This window comes from Poromitra crassiceps (genome assembly GCF_964638095.1).
Source record: "Poromitra crassiceps genome assembly, chromosome: 4".
NCBI classification, from domain to species: Eukaryota; Metazoa; Chordata; class Actinopteri; order Beryciformes; family Melamphaidae; genus Poromitra; species Poromitra crassiceps.
In genome coordinates, this window is record NC_139626.1 from 10221801 (window position 1) to 10244885 (window position 23085).

Sequence of the window (23085 nt, forward strand, 5' to 3'; positions counted from 1 at the left end):
TGATTGCACTACAGAGACTACAAAGAGGTAATTTTGTAGAAAAGTGTAGGTAAATGTTTATTTAGTAAAACGATACAAAATACATACTTAATGCAGTCTGAATATACTACATTCTACAACAAAAGGAAACAGTCATTACTGTAAGTAACTGTTCATAACTTCACAAAACACCCATGAGTGTTGGAGAAAAAAGAAGAAAGTCATGCAGCAGGATGGACAGCTATCTATTTCTCTATCTATATATATATGGTATATATGGACAGCTGATAGTGGCCAGATTGACTTTGACATGAAGGATTTTTTAGCTAGATGTTTGCCTTATGTCACAAAGGAGAAACAAGGAGGGAAATTATGGAATGAGATTTTTGCCGGTTTATAGAAACCATAAACCGTTAAAAGTATTTTTCAGTTATTTATAGGGGATGTGACCAAATATGCCACTCAACAAAAAACAAAATTCTTTGGATGAAAGCACTCCAAAAGCTCATCCTTAATGACAAAAAACGCCAGGGTTTTATTGCAGTAAAACAAAAAAATCTCATATGACATTGCAATGCATAATTTTATACTTGTGTTCAAAAACTGTCAGCTATTATAATGGATTTTGCCTGGACTTATTGTTTGCCATAATGACACATATTTCAGTTTGAGGTTGCTACTGCAAAGCTTATGATGCACTATGATGATGCACTACCGTTCAACATTAGTGCAGCCAGTGATGGAAAGAGTTTAGGCAGGTTGCTTTACTGGATTGCTGCCCATCCAAACTCATTTTAGCATGAAAAACAAAAACTGAAGAAAAAACGTGAGGTCGTTCTTGGGACGGCAACTGTTTACATTCCCTCAAGTATACTGTGGTTACGTTCAGGGCGATGGAACCTTTTATTTTGAAACATTGCAGACAGAAATGTACAAACCAGAACCTGTGCCTGTTTTTGAAGACGACCTCCAATCATGTATCGCCTCATTCAAATGCCTACAAAAAAAAACAATCTGAAAACACTCCGTCTGTCTGCCTGGTGTATAATCCCAGTCAACATAATTTCTGGGATGTATATATCCTGTAGATTTTTAAATTGATGTGAATGAAAATCTTTTTTTTAAACAGGAGAGGGGTTTCAACAAGCATCTACACACAATTTCCCATGTGAAAAAAGCTCTGCAGAGGTCTGTTTCCAGTTGTAACGAACGCACTTTAGCTCCTCTCGTCTCAGTAGATAAACGCGTCTTACGCCTTCTTCCTACCCTGAACAGTCTTTGCTGAGCTAGATTTTGTGGTTTTCCCGGCTGTTTTCGCAGTGCCCGACGCCTTCTGGACCACTTTCGCTTTAGGCTTGGCCTTCACGACTTTCTTAGCCTTGGTGGGGTTTTTCACAGCAGCTTTTCTCCTGGCGGCCAGCGTCTGCTCGCGGAGGAGGTCGTCTCGTCCCATCTCCACCATGTTGTCCTCCCACACCTTCATCTCATTCTTGTAACGGATCTTGTCATCCTCAGCTAGCTGCATGTACCCCTGGGACGCAAAGAGAGGAGAGGGCGTTTGAGGGGAATTTCTGGTTTAATTAACATGCAGCGGCAAAGGAAATCTACAGTATATTAAAAGTACAGTCATTCATAAATGACTGTGTCCAAGTCCAACCTGTCTCTGATGGCCAAACAGATTCTTCCAGTCCTCCATCAGTGACTTCATCTTTGCCTGAATGACATCAACATCATTATTATTACAGGGTTCCCACACATTTTCATAACCCGACTCCGCCAGGTGGGGCGGTATTGGGTTGAGAAATGCATCTTTTTTAAGGTAAATACCGTACATAGCCAGAATTACTTTCCAAACATGGCCGCCAGGCACATGCGCTGTGTACAGCGGAAGCGCTGTTTACAGGCAAACAAGGAAGTAACTTGGTGTGTGGATTTACTAAAATGACGTTTCACGTAACTATGAATTAATATTTCATTGCATGGTGAGTACCCGATGCACAAAGAGCTTTTTTGTGGCGTTAGATGTTTGTTTTTGGTGATTTTGAACGACTATACCATTTGCCTCCATTCTATGGCGATGCTAACTTGACGACTGTAGCTCACTGTATACTGTGCGGAGAGTGACCGTAAACACATTGTGTATCTCGTGTGGTGAATTCCATTACTTTTCGAAAGCTTTCAATGATTTTACTAATTCCATGACATTTCCAGGCCGGGAAAAAGAGATGTTGAAATTCCATGAGTTTTCCATGGCCGTGGGAATCCTGTTATTATTACGAATATTATACAATAATCTTTCCTCTCCATAGGCATGGAGATTCTTTTTTGCAAGGCAGGCACACAAATAATTTACATGAATGAATACATTTAGTTGTGGATATTACATACTGGCCAAATAAATTCTGGTTCCAACACAACTGACAACAACACAAGCTCAACTTTGGATATATTTTTTTTATCCAGGTGTGGAAAGCCAAATTTTTCAGTGGAGTGAGTAGAAGGGCAGGTAGACTTTACACAATTGTAGGAAGGCATTGTACACTCTATACAATAGGGTAGACTTTTCTATCTACACAAAAATGTCACAGAAGGGGCATGCAAATGCTTAATATTTACTCAGACTATTGAGATTTTCTCTCACACACAACTTGATTTGTAGACTAGGGAATCTGCACCACAATACTTTGTTTAGTAGGAAGAGGCTACTCTGAATGTGTGTCTGCCTGGTGCACTAAGTTGACCAGATGGCCAGTGTTTGTGGTGACCGACCTGCGTATTGATTCCTCTGGCCTCCTCAAAGTGCTCCGCCATGAAGATGTTGAAGGAGGAGCGAGGCCGTTTGGGCTTGCCTAGGTTGGTCAACTCCTGAACCAGAGAGAGAGAGGGAAGAGAGACGAACCAGAGAGAGGGAGAGGGAAGAGAGACGAACCAGAGAGAGAGGGAAGAGAGACGAACCAGAGAGAGAGGGAAGAGAGATGAACCAGAGAGAGAGGGAAGAGAGAGACCATGAGGTTGATGTCAAGCCACCGGACTGCGACTCAATCTTCACTGATTCCAGGGTTCCTACACATTTTCAATTTAAAAAATCCAGACTTTTTCCAGACCTTGATTTGAAGATTTTGTCCGGTGTTCAATAGGGCTGGGTTCAAAAAATCGATTCTCCGATTTTTATGTTAATCCTTTGATATCGATTCATATCTCCAGAGATCGATTTTTTTTAAATTATTATTATTATTATTATTTTTTATAATAAACATAGGCTAAAATATTATGCTGTGTGTGGTAGTTGAAACATAGTTTCAAGTTGACGTTTATTTATGTTTGTAGTTGAAACAAAAACATAAATACTGTAGGCTACATAAATGGAAATGTTTGATCAAATATCTACTTTTAGAAATTATATAGGCTGAAATCAACTCACTGTGCATAATTGTGAAAGTGTCTTTATTGACAGATGAAAAGGCTGTTAATTACCCTTTGTCACCACCTGGTGAGTAAATATATTCAAATTGACAACCGGTCCGCAACTTTTTTCCCCCATCTATCTACTTGGCGCAAAAAAGGTTGGGAACCCCTGTGTTACATAACTGGACAGTCATGTAATTCAGGTTACAGCTCAAAAACCACGTTTTGGTATCACTAACCAAATCGATATTGAAATAAATCGAATCGGAATCGAATCGAATCGCGATTAATTGATTCGCAACCTTGTGAATCGGAATTGAATCGATTCTTGAAATTTGAACCAATACCCAGCTCTAGTGTTCAATATGATTCATGCAGTCACAGATAGACATCTTGCCGCTGCTAACTAGGTCATATCACTGTATAGATGAAGATTGTTCTTCACAGCAACCAGAGATGATTGTCAAGGTTCCTACACACTTTCCATTTTAAAATTCCATATTTTTCCATGTTCCATTTTTCTATGTTCTTGACAGGATGTGATTTTGGTGCAGGGTATTTGATATAATGCATGCAGACAGTGGCTGGGTAATAAGAGCATCGCTCGCTCTGAACATAATTGTTCCTTCACCTATCCCAGAACCCCGGAGGGTCTTTGGGGCACCACAGACGATCTGTTGACAAGACATCATTTTTCACATCAACAAAAACTGTGGACTCAACAACGACATAAAAACTACAACATATATTTTTGTACCATTTCTATATATTCTAACATGTTACTGTCCAGGTTAAAACCTCAATACCACTTCGAGCTGTAACCCGGTTACATCAGCAACACGCCTTTAACTTAACATTTACCTTTCATTGATTATGAGATTGCAAAAGGAAACAGTGTTAGTTTGAGATCACTTCTATGGAGCACTGTATCAATATGCAACAGAATTCCCCGGGAGGGAATAAAGCTCAAGAGAATAAAGTGACTAACACAAAAGCAAGGTTTATTAAAAACAATAACATTAACACACTAAATAAAGGAGGAGCAAAATCGGGGCAGAATAATTTAATTCAAACTAACTTTTTAGCACCTAAACTAATACTTTTTAAGGGCCTACATTTTCACTAAAATGATTTATTCCCCTTTAATACTTTTTAAGACCCTGTGGACACTCTGTATAATTGTGTGTATCGGACTTGAACCACAACATTTTCCATACTTTTCTGCACTTTTTTTTCAAATTCCCAAACTATTCAAGACCTGGAAATGATCTAATTAATTTTTAATACTTTTCCAGACCTGCATAGGAACCCTGTGATTAATTCCTCTGCATTCGTCGATTTATTTCTCCTGACAATAGTTGGGTTTCCATCCAAAGGTATCGCAAATTTTAAACTCTGTGGTTTTTGAATGGAGAGACAACGGAATATCGCTTAATCTCTTTCCACTGCACTTATCGCATTTTCCTTTTATCGATACACCCGACTCTTCCACCTCCCTCAAGCGTGAAAACTTTTGCGATATTTGGAGGCTTTTGCTTATTTTGCAGCCTTTCCACTCAGTTTATTTATTCGCAAATTAAAATTTCACATAAAAACAGGTGGATGGAAACCCGACTACTGATCCTGGGTCTGAAATCATCATCTCTCTCTCTCCCGCTCTTACCCTCTTCTTGCGAATGGCCTTCCTCTTGTCCATCCTCTGCCTCTTCTCCATAGCTTGCTGTTGGAGCTGTACCGGGGTCAGCTGGGCCTGGTACCGCTGGAGGTCCACTTTGAACTGCGCCCGGGCCCGAACAGACGCCTCCTCAAACGGCTACAGGGTGCAGAGAGAGCTTCAAGTCACATCTCTTAAACACAAGCTTTGGTCACAGGCTGTAACAGTGAGCTAGCTTTGGTCACAGGCTGTAACACTGAGCTAGCTTTGGTCACAGGCTGTAACACTGAACTAGCTTTGCTCACAGGCTGTAACACTGAACTAGCTTTGGTCACAGGCTGTAACACTGAACTAACTTTGGTCACAGGATGTAACACTGAGCTAGCTTTGGTCACAGGCTGTAACACTGAGCTAGCTTTGGTCACAGGCTGCAACACTGAACTTCCGTTCACAAATGAAGAACTTGCATTAAGTGCAACAGCAGAATAAGTCAATAAACACAAATTCCATTCATTCCTAGTCGCGAAGTAATAAAGAAGAACAACAGGCGTTAGAGCAACTCTCAGGCACAACAGGTGATTCCAACTGAAGCTATCCATATTGACACACTACCAATGTTTACAAGTAGATATTGTAAATACTGTTTGTACCTGTTTCTGTTCTGGGTTCAACATTCTCCACTGTTGAGCGATGCTCCTGATGATGTCCACTGATTTGATTTCTGAAGGGAAATAATAACAAGATTGTCATCACCATTATGATTCTGTCATGTTCAAGACTCCAGAGCCCTTTCTAAGCATGCAGTGAATTCCTGAACATTACCAGACACTACTCGGTCGGTCTGCATGTTTATGATGAATCACATGCCGAAAATATGGACTTGTTAAAAGTGTGTTGGGATGCATCGGCAACTTCACAGTGAGATGTGCGTTATGGAGTGGAGAAAAGTGTTGGGCAGAGATCTCGTGTTGTGGATACAGTGTGCCTGTGTTTGGTGCCAATTCTGTTCCTTTCTGCGCACTCTCTCTCTGCAGCCTGCAGACTTTTGCAGCACCACTGGAGCACACGTCATGCCCCATCTCTCCCCACTCCCCCTGCCCACACGTCATGCCCCATCTCTCCCCACTCCCCCTGCCCACACGTCATGCCCCATCTCTCCCCACTCCCCCTGCCCACACGTCATGCCCCATCTCTCCCCACTCCCCCCACCCACACGTCATGCCCCCTCTCTCCCTACTCCCCCCGCCCACACGTCATGCCCCATCTCTCCCCACTCCCCCCGCCAGCTCTACTCAGCCAAAAACAGACCTTTTCCTCATGTTTAGAAACAAAGATCTTTCATGTCTGGAAGGGCATTTCCGGGAAATACCCGGACCTGATTTACCGGGCATAGTCCAGACTTCATGTGTGGAAATGGCTCAGATGTGTGTTTTACAGAGTAATGTTTGTCATCCTTTAGATTACCATATATTTTATTATGGCAATCACTACTGCAAAATAACTAGAACTCTGTTAGGAAATCGTTAAGACATACACATTACTGACGTAATAAAATAAAATAAACAGCAGCATAATAAAAAGCAGTGTTCAATCTACCTGGGTATTGTTTGGTAACAAAGGGCTTCTGTTGCTGAACAAATCTCAGGTATCCATTCATAGGTCTCTTTGGAGGGCTGCTGGCTTCAGAGCTCAGACACTTCACCATGCTGAGGTATGGAGCAGGCAGCACGCTGGTACACCTGGAGCGCACACACACACACACACACACGAAATACTCAAGATGTTTGCTTGAAATGGTCTGTAGACGGAAGTGGGCCACGTTTACTATGCAGATCAAAACCCTAACATGTATCTTGTATAGAGAGAACTTCAAACTAAACTCCATTCAAAAATCTGGCAAGTCTATGGTGCCTTATCATCAAAATTACATGAGTGTTATTACATAAGGCACATTAGGCACTCTACAATTCGTCTGTAGGTTTGCTTATTATCAAATGCAATTTCTATTCCAATGTTTCTATACATACATTCTATGCATTAGTTACAATACATACACATAGCGTTATATTAATAATGGGGGTTGACTGGAGGTCATTCATCCAACTTTTTATTAAAAAAAAACTTTATTTACGTTAACGTTACCACTGACGTTAGCCACATCACTGACATATATCAACATGTCAAAACTACGTTGAATAGGATATTTCTGATAATAGGAGTTGCAATATCTGTAATGCAAGTGAAGCTAGTTGACTGGCTCTCTCGACAGCCTAGGTAAAGTTAACTTGAGGTTAGCCAACGTTACCTTGCCAGAGTAGGTCTGCACGACAACACAGTGAAGGACTTGGCCAACAGGCTAACACCCGCCGTCATTAAGCCGAAAGGAGCCATGTCTACACGAATTACCCCTCAAAACCCTTGTGCAAAGTCAGAAAAGACAGACGTCTTCACCCGTCGATCAACGGGTTTATATTTTCATGCATTAATTTGAGATGAATCCAGGCCTCAGCTTTCTCCCCTCTGCTAGCATGCAGCTGCAGAAGGCGCCTTCTGTCTCTCCTGGTGGATTGTGGGAAAATTTCAGAGTCAGAGAGTATACGGCGAGACGACATGGTTCACTCGAGCTCACTTCAGTCTTCGCTCAAATCCAGTTGGGCAGACTTTGTCAGTACCGCTGTGTTAAAGTAGGCTACCTACGACCAAATCGGTCCCCGCTTTAAAAAATAAAGACCATACCGAAGTTGCTCAACTTGATCAAATGGCTGTGTCTTTTGGGCAAACATATCACAAGGCCAGATTTCTTCAGTCTCTTCCTAAAAACCTGTTTTAGGTTGAACTTTGTGGAGTCTCAGTGAGGTGCTGGTGGCCTTTGTCAAGTCATGTAAACAGAAACACAGCCTAAATAGAAGAGACACACCTGCAGCTAATCAACATGATAGACGATGATTACTACAATAGAAATGAAAGCATTTAGATGATGTAGATGTAGAAAAAGATACGTGCATATTTAGCTGTACCCTTGTACCTTTGAATGGAGTGTCTAGCTTAAAGGGATAGTTCCGTTTTTTTATGTGGGGTTGTATGAGGTACTTGCATACAGTCAGTGTACTACATGCAGTAGAATGCAGCTGGCGCAGTCCCAGTTTGGAGAAATGGAGACCGGCCGCGTCAGGCAAGAGAGGTGTCTGCTGAGTGGCGCTCAAGCTCAGGCTCCATAGGGTTCCATTGGTGTTGCCACCCAGTGACGCGGCTTACCAAAATGCTGCTCGGCTGATTTCTTGTATACTTTTAAATCCCCCACAGACACACTCTTTAAACGGACACCTAATATTAGGTCTATGGTAACGTGCTCGGATTTACCTCCCATAAAACCACGGACTGCTGCGCGCTTCGCCCGCTCAGCAGTTGAGCAATTGTGGGCCGCGTGGAACCCCTCACCAGGGTTATGACCTAACATTGTCCACTGAGACGGGACTGGATTCCCCCTGACACATTCACTGATTGAAGGGTGTTGGGATGTCTATATAAGTGTTGGATAGAGCTAATCATGTAAGCTGACGAAGGGCTTCCTGGGCGAAACATTGTTTTTTATTTGAGGGTGGAAATAAAGCACGGGACAGCATTATACCATGTGCAGACAGTTCCTTTCTTTACTCTTCCTTTAAAATGATAACATGTCAGAAAAAGGGCACAAAACCACAAACAAAATGAGTTGGCTACATGCCAAAATGGTGGCTGCCATAATGGCTGGGACTCCTATATGTAGACTGCAGAGGATTTGTATTTGGGGTCTTTCTTGCTGGCTGCTGATGGGACACAATAGCGGGGACAGAATCTGTGATTTTCCAGTTACGGGACACATCATCTCCAACAAAGGCTTGCAGTTCTAATTCTAAACATATAAATATATCAGGGTGCAAAATTAACTTTTTTGTCAACCGGCCAAATGGTTAGTAAATGTTCACATTTTACCAGCCACTTAACAGATTACAGTTTGTTTTTTGTTCTGTTTTTGCTGGTGAATGAAGCAAATCTACCAGCCCCACTTGCATATTTTACTATAGCATTTGGCTGGTGGTTGGTGCTAATTTTGCGCCATGAATCATAAACACGCTAAATTTCAAAATGTCAAGGCATCCCTTAAACGATGATACGAAACATGTATCATCTGTGCAAAATAAAATCCCCAGCCTCGCTTTGAAAAAGTAAAAATACAATAAAAGTAAAAATCTCTTAATTCATGGTCTCATGATAATGATAATGACAATACAGTATGATGGATGTTACATAAGATTACTTCATGATTTTTTTGTATATTTTTTTACAGTGTGTTGTGACTTAAAAATAAAAATAAAGGGAAAAAGAAATGTTCTCTGCATGTTTTTGTTGTTCGTTTCTTATTTACATGGCGTACTTCTGGGTCCAATCTTTTGCTAGTTTGTTGTATCTGAGGAGGAAAGAAGAGAGAAAAGTGAGTGCATGTATGGATGACATCATCACATACACATATAACTTTATTTCCACTATTTTTAAGTGGTTCAATGACAACAAAATATTATTATTATCACATTGAAAATAAGGCTCACAGACGAGCTGGGGCCTGTACTACGAAGCTAGTTTAACAGATCCGCGATAAGTCCCTTTGATCTGGTTTGACTGAACAGGATCAAAGCTATCTAGTTTAAGGATACTACGACGCTGGTTTTTTACTCGATAACTGAAGCTGGGATCTGCCTGTGCACGCGCACGTTTTTCGCTCGTGCACAGGCGCGCGTCCACGCGAAAGAGGTGCGCTAGCCAATCACATTATGAACAGCTGAGTTGATCCACGCCCACACCCATTTCCACACCCATTTCCTCGTTCAATGTCAGCGCAGTGCATGATCTTTATATTTAATGTATCCGCGATTTAATGTCAGAATGAAAATCCGCGTTGGATAGTCTGCTGAAGGGCTGTCTAAAGCAGCAGCTTGTATTCACATCAGTCATTTGATTTACTTTGATCAGCGATTTCTGTCTGATACAGCTGCATTGATACAGCAGCAACAAATGTAAATGTGTAATCTCAGTCTATACATTTCCACAATCTGTAAGCCTATTTAGACCATAGATTTAGAAACGCATGCCCAATGAATAATGATCTCTATCACTTAGGGATGCACCGATATGAAAATTTTGGCCGATGCCGATATCCGATATTAACATTGCTGTTATGGCCGATAACCGATATTTACCGATGTCGATATGATCTGTATAAAAACACATTTCTATGATAATACAATTTTGTAGATACTGAAAAACATATGTAAACACTGAATTTGAAAAAGTAATGCATTTCTTTATTTCAAAAACATTTGTAAAAGCCCATAAATCATAGATTTACTGCATTATTTCATCTCAATGTGAAGAATTTGGCTGATACCGATAACCGATATTAACATTGCAACATCGGACCGATACCGATATGTTAAAAAATGACTAACATCGGCCGATACCGATATGATTGCCGATATATCGTGCATCCCTACTATCACTCATGTGTGTGGTTGCACTGATCGAATAATTCATATATAAAATAGCCTAGTATAAAGCCTAATAGCCTACTATAAAAGAGAAAACTGCTGAACTGAATTGAGACGATGCGGGCATAGTTATCATTGATAAAAACTAGCCTATTTTTGCTCATATATTGGCATACAGCCTACAGGACACAGTTCCAGCTGAAAGATGCAAGAATAGCCTGCATATTTAGTATTGGGGCTATCCCATATCTATATTATATGTATAGGCTTTTCTGGCATGTAGGAGAATATCACCCTCACTCCATTTGAGGGTCCGTTCATGATATGCGCCGCGGTGATTAATAGTGATCATATTTCTCCACGCATCGTTGAGCTGTTAAGACATAAAGTGGTAAGTAGGCTTAATTTAATTATGTAGCCTACAGAGCCATGAATGTTTTGCTTGTTCTATTCTCAGTTGACTGCAATCTATTTTTCATATGGCGATCTTATGAATGGTGAGTGACTCCAGAGAGCCGATTATATGGGTCTCTCATGGATTTTGATCTTATCCTCTGAAGCTAACCTGGTCGCGACCAGGTTAGCTTTGCAGCGTCAGTTGCCATGGTGATTGAAAGTTAACTTGCTTTGTAGTACGGCTAAACCAGGTTTAAACTCAAACTTACTCGGATAAGGCATTAAACTAGCTTCGTAGTACAGGCTACTGTTCTGGCTGAGCTAGACGGAGTTAAACCACCTCAGAACCTCTGGGAATACAAGGTGGTTAATGCAGGGAGGCTATGTTCTTGCTGTATGCACTGAAGAGCTCTCCTCGTCTCACACTCTACTACTTGTATCTGTTTGTATCTGACGTGACATCATCAGTGATGTCACTCGTCCAATTGTGGTTTTTGGTTACACCACTCTAACAAACCACCACATCAGCCTGTCAGTATACTCACTTGTCTTTGTCGTTTTTGTAGATGTGTGCTATGTCGGGAACTAAGGGGTCGTCTGGGTTGGGGTCACAAAGCAACGAACATATGGACAATAAAACTGAAACAGAGTATCAAAATGATTACATTAGTAACATGTAAGAGGAATATAGACACAAAATATGTATATGAAATGGGCCTACTTCTTGTCCCCTGAAGTGACAATTATGTCTTTGTCTCAGGGTGGGAGAATACATTTATCAAATGGGTCTCAGTGTTATATTTTCAATCTCAAATTCCAAACTTTGATGATCTTGGTCGATGTTCAGTTACAGTATATGTCCGCCAACTACGGTACCTTTAGTACCGAACGTTAGTTGGATGGGACGGAGGCTTGTGACGGAACATGACAGTATTTAAGGGGACACTTCATGAATGCATGCAAGCGTTGGGGAACGTAATTAACAAAATTACCATTAATTAATTGAATTAACGATTTGATTGAACATTGAATTGCCATGAACCAGATTGATTCAGTTGGAGGTTCCAAATGTCGATTTCGATACATTTTGGTTAATTGCCCAGCCCTACTTTAGATTCATTCAATTCAATTGTATTTGTTCAATAGGGGACAGTGTACAAGAGTAGAGTGGTGATATAGCAATTACGGTTACCTTTAGATACTGTTAGTTCTATAATAATTACGTTTAGACTGTTAGTGATAGTAGTTAGGCAAAAAATACAGTTAATAGTCAAAAGAATTATCTAAGATCATTGGCACCTCCCCTCCTATCAGTTGAATCACTATAAACGCACTACCAAAACGGCAACTAAAATGATCTCTGACCCTCACTTATTTAGCTCAGTGCCCTCACCCTGCTCACCACCTGTTTCAACGGTTGTCCTCTGGGTGGCGCTATCGATCCATGTCCAACAAAACATCCCATTTCAAAGACCCCCCCCCCCCCCCCCCACTGCTATAAGGACTCCCAACACTTAACTCATTGCACTAATCCTGCCAGATGTACTGCACTTTATAGCTGTAAATATTGTCTGCGATCATTGTCTTGTGGTTATATGTGTGTACATTGTGCCAGTCATGTGTAGTCTGTCTATGTCGAATCTTATCTGACACTATGCTGTATGTGTGGTCACTAAACCATTACACGAAACGATGACCTTTAGACACAGTTAATGCAATAGTAGTTAGCTTCAGATACACAGCTAGCGGTACATCATACAGTAGTTACCTTTAGATACCGTTAGTGCTGGAGACCACTGTGACCGTAGAATGTCCAAGCAGATGCTCCCATTGCTGTTGATATTTGGGTGATAGATCTTTGTTGTAAACGCTAACTGTAAAAACAAATCAAACACATTTCATTCACATAGTGCTGTGGAAGCTGAGATGTTCCCAGTGTTTCATATGCAGTCGTCTGAAGCAGCCACATAGCAGCAGCAGCAGACAGGCTGTAAAAATGAATTTTAGACTTAAAGGAGCTACGAGCAAGATTTTCGATTGTTATTAAACAGTCTAAATTTAATATCGATGCATCACATCTTACCTCTAATAGTAGACGAGACCAACGGCGAGTAGTCTCGCTTGAACCCCGAGTGAATCGGCCAGTGTTGTCTTGACGATTGGTCTGTCTGCGGCCGGGGCAGATCAGGAAGTGAAATGAAACGGTTTGCGGCAGCCACTTCGGCCATAACCACAAAATAACTTCCAAACAAACTGTTAGAATATAACGAGAGATGTTCGCGAGAGTAGCAAGCCCCTGCATGGCGTTCTCCGTGTTTATGGTCTGTTGCTAGGCAGAGCGAAACGGTTGAAGGCAGGCAGCTGCCGTAAACCGCGGTAGACAGAGACAGACTCTATAATTATCACGAGAGCAATCTCCGATTAACACGGCTTTGGTCTCAGCTACTATTATAGGTAAGATGTGATGCATCAATATTATAATTATACTGTTTAATAACAATCGAAAATCTTGCTCGTAGCTGCTTTAAATTGCTCTGTTTAACTGTATTAAATACAGTACTTGTCAAGCCTTGGGTTAAGATCTCTTGATCTATGATTTAAAAGATATGAAGACTTCCAGGGCCTGGAGACACCCTGGCTGTGCAAGGATCATCATAAATGACACACAGTACAAGACCACAAAGCTTTGAGTAAACAAACCAGTTCTTGCCTTTGGTGGCTTGAAGGGGTAGTCGGTGGGGAAGTGGATTGTGAGAAAGAAAACGCCTCCTTGGTAAGGACTGTCACCCTGGCATGAAGAGACAAGAGACGCGTGTCACCAAAACATCTGACACTACTTAGCTGAAGCTGAAGCCATGCATGTGAATGTACAGTGGAAGTCGTCAGTGGTGTGGCCATTCAGCCTTATGGCACCACACCAGCTCCCACCACCCACATCCCCCTAGCCACTCCCCCTACACACCCCTCCAATCCTGACACTCTACCATCTTCCTATTCACCTTATGTAGCCCCGCCCACTTGACCCAGTTGTGTTATGACTTCCTGTTCAAAACACCGTCTGTTTTACCTGCTCACTAGTACTGTACTGTCACAGGAAGTGTCAACACAATAGGAAGTAACTGGCTGAGTGAGCCCTGTGTTGGAACATAAGGTGAATAGAGCAATTTGGAGTGGACGTCACAGGCTTACGTCACTGCAGTTGCGCACGCAGCGTGGTTGCAGAAACTCTGAGGAAACAAGTGAAGCCGAAACTAGAGAGATCCCCGGAATATGGGAAAAATACATCTTGTGTTGTATAGACGCTGGAATTTCCCACTAGGAATATGACGATGTCTGACACTGCAACTTTATAGCGATGTAGTTGGATCCTAGACCCTAGGACCCATCCTGACAGTGAGTACGGGTCAGGAAACCTCACCCCATTGAAAGAGTTAGCTTATTTGTGTAAGATAACCTGTCTGTTGCCAGAAAAGCTTAAAAATATGTGGAAAAGGCATCTGGACCATCCGGACCTTCCATATCTCTATGACAGCTGAACCACTAGCTGTCACTTTCTGCAACCAGTTCGGCTCCGCCCACAAAATACGTAATCGCTGTTTACAAACATAAAAGATGTCTATCCCCATCACCTTTCCCTCCTGTATTTTTTTTATTTTTTTTATTTTAACACCTTGAGTGCCATGGACGAGATATCTCGTCTTACATAATCCGACCGTTGAGTGCCAAAGACGAGATATCTCGTCTTACATAAACATTTTTTTTTTTTGACGGTGGGACATCAATCAACCCCTTTTACGTCTTCTATATCAATATTGGAGGAAGAGAATGTGTATAATCTATTTTACCGACCACTAAGTGGCGACAGTTCTCTCCAGACAGAGAGAAAGCCACAGCCACGGGTCCGCTGCAGAAAGCCAGTCTAATTTTCAAGGAAATAGCTGGGCGAAAACTCTTTCGATTTCACACACACACACACACACACACACGCGCGCGCACGCGCACACACACACACTCGAGTACCTTTGCGCATAAATAAGACCAGAATCGCAAAAGCTTCTTCAAAGCTCTCAGCCGACACCTCAAGAAACGAACGAGCCAGTTTTACAGTCCAGACTGCCCGAGAGCGGCCGCGGAGCCTCCTCCCTCCGCAGCACAGACGGAGGGAGGAGTTTGGAGACACACACACACACACACACACACACACACACACACACACACACACACACACACACACACACACACAATACAGTATACAGACTTGCCCAAGGGCACCCATAATCACAGGCACGTGAGGTGGTTCTAAAAATCCATTTATCTCTAAACTCTCTGAAAATCTCTGAAACCATGCTGTACTCAACGGCTAATATCTACATAACTACTAACTCTGCAAACTAACTCTTTTAGACAGAGAAAGCACACATTCTATTAGTTCTTTTTAGATGATTGGTGTTCACGAAGTCTTAACAGAAAAGAATCCTCGGCTCTTGTAAAATGAGCCAGAATCCTCAAAAAAAAACCTGGCACAACTTACCTACAGGATTGAAAAAACGGCTGGCACTCAATGTGTTAAGAGCCATGGTGGCTGACAGGTTAAAAATTGAAGCTTACCGAGGTAAAAACAAATATGTGCACATCCGGGAGTAAAACTTACAGTTTCTGGACAAAAGAGTCACTAGATAAATCACATCCAGGAGTAAAACGTACAGCTTCTGGACAAAAGAGTCACTGGATAAATCACATCCAGGAGTAAAACGTACAGCTTCTGGACAAAAGAGTCACTTGATAAATCACATCCAGGAGTAAAACATACAGCTTCTGGACAAAAGAGTCACTTGATAAATCACATCCAGGAGTAAAACGTACAGCTTCTGGACAAAAGAGTCACTAGATAAATCACATCCAGGAGTAAAACGTACAGCTTCTGGACAAAAGAGTCACTTGATAAATCACATCCAGGAGTAAAACATACAGCTTCTGGACAAAAGAGTCACTTGATAAATCACATCCAGGAGTAAAACGTACAGCTTCTGGACAAAAGAGTCACTTGATAAATCACAGGGTATCTGCACACTGAAGGCTCCAATCAATGTTTTTTTATTTGCAACATTTTGATCCACCACCATCTTTGTCAAGTACAAAACAAATACACAATTTGGCTAGTAAGTAGTCCTAATTTTCCACTCTGTGAATGATGAAGGTGGGAAATTAACTAAATTAACATCAGCCACTTTGACATGTAACCAAACATAATTTTAAAGACCATTCGATTGTAAACATATACTTGGCTGGTGAAATAATTAAAGGCTGTGGTGAATTTTGTCATTTACTAGTCACTGTGCTCTGTAGAAAGAAAAAAAAATGGCTCACCCTATACAGGTACTGGCTGGGAACTGATAACCTGACACTGCCAGGTATTGTATTCAAAATACCGCCCCCGTCTGGCAGTGTCAGGTTAGGGAACTGATGAACAACTCAGAAAATGGCCATAGCTGCTAATGGACACGCCTAATGCACCAGCACAGGAGCGTGAGAAGAGTGAAAGTGTAAAGTGATGATGGCGTAGAGAGCGTAGACTTACCGGACCCATTATGGTCGCCTGCCAATGAAACACTAGAAGCAAATGAGGGAGCGAGAGAAAGGGAGAGAGAGACAGACAGAGGAATGCAAGTTATACAAGTTACCAAACAAACTGTCCATCAATCATTCACTCCATTCAAGTCCATGTGCACAACCCCGTGACTTTGCCCATAAGGTTTCAGTAGCATTCTTGATATGATGGGGAGTAGATCACAGGGCTGCTCTGCTAACAGCCACTCCCTTCTCTGGTCTCTGGCTACATTTGGATTATTTAAAAGGTAACCAATCCAACTGACCACAGGGCTTTTGTTTTGTTTTGTTTGGTGGTTTTTCCAAAGAAAACCTATTCTGGTGGACCTGCTGCAACGGAAAATGTTAGTTATGGCATCACTAATGACATCTTCAGTGATGTCACAAATGCCTATGACATCATCAGTGTGTGTGTGTGTGTGTGTGTGTGTGTGTGTGTAAATGGTAAATGGTAAATGGCCTGCATTTATATAGCGCTTTTATCCAAAGCGCTTTACAATCAGTAGATAGTCTACATTCACCCATTCATACACCAATGGCGGCAGGCTGCCACGCAGGGTGCCTACACACCATCGGGAGCAAGGAGGGTTAAGTGTCTTGCCCAAGGACACAACGACAGCAGCTGGGAGGGAGCGGGGATCGAACCGCCAACCCTTGCGTCATTGGCCGACCCGCTCTACCTCCTGAGCTAAAGCCGCCTGTGTGTGTGTGTGTGTGTGTGTGTGTGTGTGTGTGTGTGTGTGTGTGTGTGTGTGTGTGTGTGTGTGTGTGTGTGTGTGTGTGTGTGTGTGTGTGTGTGTGTGTGTCTCACTTACAATGCACAAGTGACATCACTGATGACATCACTTCCAGTTGAGTGACATCACTTCCGGGACAAAAATCGCAGAGCCCACTTGCTCCCTTTTAGTTATGAATGAATGGATGATGATGATGATGATGAAAGCAATGTGTGTACTCACAGTCTTTTATGTTTCGATAGTATGAATCTTATATTTTATGTTCTTCTTACAGAGGTTTTGATAGTATGAAAAAGCAGTGTGTGTATTCAGTCTTTTTTACCACATGCGCAGCCCCTCGTGATCAAGAGAAAGCATTTTGGGGTGAGTCAGGCATCCATTCATTCATTCAGTCAGGAATGGATAACGCTGTTGATGTCATCAGTGATGATGTCATCAGTGATGTCATCAGTGCCAAACTTGGGCAGTTGAACGGTGATGATGTCATCAGTGATGTCATCAGTGCGGGCTGTTGAAAGATATAGTTTCCTCGAATGGTGCATGAGGGCACCTGGTTGCTACATGACGCACATGGTCCTGGGCCGAAGTTGCCCTTGTTATGTTTGACAGAGGTGTTGAAAGTATGAAAGCAATGTGTGTACTCACAGTCTTCCCCAACAGGTCCAGCAGAGCACTGCGCTGGAGGGTCTCTCTGCAGGTCCTGCAGCTCCTGAAGCACACAGAAGACGTTTAGCCAGTCAGGGACAGGCAGGTAGATATCTCTTTTAAAGACATTTAGCCAGTCAGGCAGGTAGATATCTCTTTTAAAGACATTTAGTCAGTCCGGCAGGTAGATATCTCTTTTAAAGACATTTAGCCAGTCCGGCAGGTAGATATCTCTTTTAAAGACATTTAGCCAGTCAGGCAGGTAGATATCTCTTTTAAAGACATTTAACCAGTCCGGCAGGTAGATATCTCTTTTAAAGACATTTAGCCATCTCTTTTAAAGACATTTAGCCAGTCCGGCAGGTAGATATCTCTTTTAAAGACATTTAGCCAGTCAGGCAGGTAGATATCTCTTTTAAAGACATTTAGCCAGTCAGGCAGGTAGATATCTCTTTTAAAATACTAATCCTTGAGATTATCTTTTTATTGGCGACATCTTGACATCATCTGCCAATAAAACAGTGTGTAAAGCACTGTGACATCTTCCTCCTTGGGTTTTCTGTTCAAGTGCGAGTTTCTTTTCTTTGTCTGTTCAGCCATGGTGGCTAGAGAGCGCAACAGTCACAGTCGCAACAGTCACCTCGGCTTCCGCTACAGTATTTCCCCACTCATTTTTCTCAATCACGTTTAAAAAAAATCCTTATCTAAGGAGTTTTAAGCCTGGAACCAAGCCAACTGGCCTTCCAGAGAATCATGCCCATAAAACATTTGATTCAGAGTTGAATAAACATCGGAAAACTGAAAAAAAGTGCTGGGTACAACTACAAGACTGTGTACATGGGCTCGTTTGAGTTGACTGCTGCCTCCATTTTGCCTCGACAAAAACAACTAATCAGGGTTAGCTAGAACATAACTAGTCTCTCCCCAGACTCAAATATTATATTGAATTGCTGTGCACCGCATGTTCTCCCCGTGTTCATGTGGGTTTCTCCCACCATCAAAGACATGTATGTTAGGGTTAATACTCCTGTCAGTGCCCCTGACCAAGGCACCGGCGAAAGAACTGGAGTTGGTCTCCGGGCGCTGCACTGCAGCTTTCCACTGGCTTAGTGAAGTTACCGTTACCGGTTGCATAAAAGCACCATTTTTTGCATGATGTTTCCTGAGGGTCTATCATACAATTTTAGCCTATGAGCCCCTAGAAAATGGCCATGTAAAATATAAAATTGCAACACAACCAATATCAATAAAATATGTTAAAAAAAACACTGCTATATTCAAGTCAATAAGCATCATACAATTATCAGATTTCCAAAATTGGTAATTTTCATAATTATGTAACATCAGACTAGAGGATGGGTTAAATGCAGAGGATACATTTCCCCGTGGCCATGATAAATAAAGTATAACATAACATAACTTAACATGTGTGCCATGGGCAGTTAGTTTTCAAAGACATTCTAAGACAACTGCCAAGAACTGGAGAGAGTTTGATTGGTGTGCCATGGGGCTTACGGCCGGAGAACACAAACAAAATGACAGCTGGGAAAGATTAATTGGGGTAACATGAGGGTAGCCATCCAGGGTAGTCACTAAGCTAACTTCGCAGTTAGCGACCTAGCAACAAACTTTTAAGTTGACATCGGACGCCGTGTCGTTTTTTAGGAGTGTCAACAGACAAACGGTGTCCGCACAAATATGACGAAGTACGCCAGAAGTTTGTTCAGCAACCAGGCGACACTGAAACATTGGTAAATAAATAAGCATTTCTCGGGTAACGTTAGTAACTCTAGCCACTGCTGGGCCAAATAGCTGTTAGCTAGTCAAACTTACCTTGTGTATTCTTTTCAGTGCCATGTTGACAATTACAACTCGCCGCCGCAACTCACTTCACTTCGACTCGTTCCTTGTGTATAACCGTTTTATTATGAATCTAGTTTATTCCCTGAGTAGCTAGATCACTGGGGATGTGTTTGTGTTTTTATGAAGACCTCTTTTGTTTCCGCTTTCTTCTGTTTACGGTTGGTCCTCTGAAGTGGATCATGGGAAATGTAGTTCTCTGTTGCATTCAGGCGGAGAAACCAGAAACCAGTGAAAAAATCTTGACATGGACATTTGATTCAATCAAATAACGGCTACTACACTGTTCACAGCGTTTTAACTTGCCGTCAATACACAATATAAGTGAAGTTCCATGTAGATATATATATATGTGTGTGTGTGTGTGTGTGTGTGTGTGTGTGTGTGTGTGTGTGTGTGTGTGTGTGTGTGTGTGTGTGTGTGTGTGTGTGTGTGTGTGTGTGTGTGTGTGTAGCCACCAGACTCCTAAATAATAAATAAAACGACCCAATAATGACTCAAACCCCTGGGCAATATGTAATGTACTATGTATGGGCAACAGCAATACATTTTACATACAGATTTGACATGTAGGCCTACAGACAACAGATTTGTAATATTGATGAGGATGTTCTGATGTTGATATAATGATGAGGCAATGATGATGATGATGACGACGACATGTAACGGAACACTTGTACTTGGTGTGTACTTGTACATCGAGTGACAATAAACATCTTGTATCTTGTATCTTGAAAAACCTGGTGCCTTCACAAGTGCATCCCTGATCTTCAAAAATGGGATTGAAGGAATTCTCAGTGCAATCTTTTTGCAAAGTCATCATGAGGGCCGGATTGGACCCTTTGGTGGGCCACTTCTGGCCCCTGGTCCGTACGTTTGTCCCCTGATGTTTGTCCCCTGATGTACACTACAGAGAGCTGACTGTACAGACAGCTGACATCATAATAGATAAGTTAACACTGATACAGAGGCATATGGCACAGTACGGTAAGCTGTGGTACAGTGATTACATGTGTGATGAACAGTCAGAGCATTCATGGAAACAGTTACACTGCTGATATGGGAGGACAACAGGACAGGACTTACAAGTTAGGATTGTTTTTAACCGACCGACTCCATGGTTGGAAACGTGACTCACTGTTGGAAACAGCAAGCAAACAGTGGTCCACTGTTACGGATTGCCCCTGCCAGCTTAGATCATATGATCAATATTTATGTCTATTTGTTGTGGCTGTTTATCTTTTGATCTGTGGATCTGCTCACAGACTTATTATTACCTATTACCTTGTTTAAAACTTTCCATGTACCTTTGATATTGTTTTTATTTTCTTTCAACATTTTATTATAATATTCTTTCTTTGCTTGTCTCATTATAACAGTCAACTTATTTTTGTAAACCTTGTATTGCTTTTCAGCTCAGAATCAGAATCAGAATCAGCTTTATTGGCCAAGTATGTAGACATACAGACAAGGAGTGTGACTCTGGTATACGGTGCTCTCAATGTAGGCTACTTACAAGTATGTAGACATACAAGGAATGTGACTCTGGTATACGGTGCTCTCAATGTACTTACAAGGGAAAAAGATCAGGCAAAACAAGCTAAGACAACAGACAAGGACATCAATCAAAAGTGCATAAAGTACTAAGCTGGCTGCTATTTACATGATATACAATACAATAAGTATGATGTAGTAAGGTGACCATTATAAATATGTATATAGGAGAAGTAATATCTATGTAAGTATATGTAAACAACGCTGGATTGTAAACAGGCTATATAGGTTAGATATTGCACAGTTGTTTATAGATCTATATAAGCAATACTTTGGTACAGTAATTGCACAGTTATTGAGATAGTTATTACACGCTTATTGCACAGTTAACATGTTACGCCTTAGGGTAGTGTGAGTGTGAGAGAGAGAGAGACAGAGAGAGAGAGAGAGAGAGAGAGAGTGTGTGTGTGTGTGTGTGTGTGTGTGTGTGAGAGAGAGAAAGAGAGAGAGAGTGTGTGTGTGTGTGTGTGTGTGTGTGTGTGTGTGTGTGTGTGTGTGTGTGTGTGTGTGTGTGTGTGTGTGTGTGTGTGTGTGTGTGTGTCGGGGGTGAATTTGTTACATGAGGTAGGAGCAACAGGTACAGTAATGTTTTTGTTATACATTTGATTAAGTCTATTCACCTTATGTAGCCCCGCCCACTTGACCCAGTTGTCTTATGACTTCCTGTTCAAAACACCGTCTGTTTTACCTGCTCACTAGTACTGTACTGTCACAGGAAGTGTCAACACAACAGGAAGTAACTGGCTGACCCCCGTGTTGGAACATAAGGTGAATATAGTTTGTTCTTCTTTTTACATGCATTTTGTAAGCCCTTTGTTATCCGAGGCTTAATGCTGACATTGCCTTTATGTTGTTTGCATGCTATTATTGGACAATCAACAACAACAGAAAGTATCCACATCCACGACACAGCGGCTGGAAGGGATTGATTGGACGAGAGAGAGAAATAGCAGCAAACAGTATTGGGTGCCTGCCAGAGTTGCTCAGAACAGAAGTCGAGAAGACGTTGGATCTCAGAGTGCAGGTGTTCTCTTTGTTTTACATCTTGGATCTCGGAGTGGAGTCGCTCACACCATAAACACCGCCATTTTGTTGACACGATCACATCCTGCAGGAACTACAGCTTCACTTCACTGTAAACATGGCTGTCATTTGTTTACCAATCCAAGCATTTGTGTTTATGTGAATATAGCCCAATTTGGGCAATCGCTCGATCTTACCGACAGATAACCGTAATTGTCGCTGCAATTAGGGACATGGACTTGTTTCCGATTATGGTAGAAGAGGCTTTATATGACAGATTGCTAGACAACGGTGCTTGACGAGGGGACACCAAGTCAGTCTCAAGTCTTGATTCTCAAATCAAGTCTCAAGTCATATAGTATGTCAATGATATCAGGATGTGTGGGGGCGTATAATGTAGGTTCACACTCGAGTAATTGTGATGTCACCAGTGATGTTGCTCAAGCAATTGTGATGTCATCTGTGATGATGTCATCAGTGATGTTACTTGAGCAATCTCCCCATGAAAGAAAGAGGACAGGTCGCCAATGATGTCACCCTCACCGCTGACGTCACAACTGCTCAAGTGACATCATTGATGACATCACTGATGCAGTTTCAGATCTGCACATGGGATGGGCATTGAGCATTGATGACATTGTGACATCATCAATGATACTATAAAGCCTTCCCTGAAGAGGCTTTAAGTAGGACTGCACACATT

General features: G+C 41.8%; 2 protein-coding genes across 3 annotated transcripts; both read right to left on the reverse strand.

The window, feature by feature from the left end:
* Positions 1–48: 48 nt before the first annotated feature.
* Positions 49–7577, reverse strand: tfam (transcription factor A, mitochondrial). The gene is made up of 7 exons (XM_083634930.1): positions 7344–7577; positions 6635–6777; positions 5689–5759; positions 5048–5197; positions 2749–2844; positions 1637–1693; positions 49–1510 (listed from the first exon to the last, which is right to left on the reverse strand). Exons 1-7 carry the CDS (start codon positions 7427–7429, stop codon positions 1229–1231), a joined length of 885 nt encoding a protein of 294 aa, XP_083491056.1. The 5' UTR covers positions 7430–7577; the 3' UTR covers positions 49–1228.
* Positions 7578–8666: 1089 nt separating this feature from the next.
* Positions 8667–19957, reverse strand: ube2d1b (ubiquitin-conjugating enzyme E2D 1b). 2 transcript variants are annotated; one of them, XM_083636214.1, is made up of 7 exons: positions 19779–19957; positions 17946–18009; positions 16535–16566; positions 13667–13744; positions 12725–12830; positions 11502–11553; positions 8667–9485 (listed from the first exon to the last, which is right to left on the reverse strand). In XM_083636214.1, the coding sequence occupies exons 1-7, from the start codon at positions 19800–19802 to the stop codon at positions 9440–9442; spliced, it is 402 nt and encodes a 133-aa protein (XP_083492340.1). In that variant the 5' UTR covers positions 19803–19957; the 3' UTR covers positions 8667–9439. The 2 variants fall into 2 exon arrangements, with proteins under 2 accessions (XP_083492340.1, XP_083492339.1); XM_083636213.1 differs by having other exon boundaries at positions 11502–11595.
* Positions 19958–23085: the final 3128 nt, after the last annotated feature.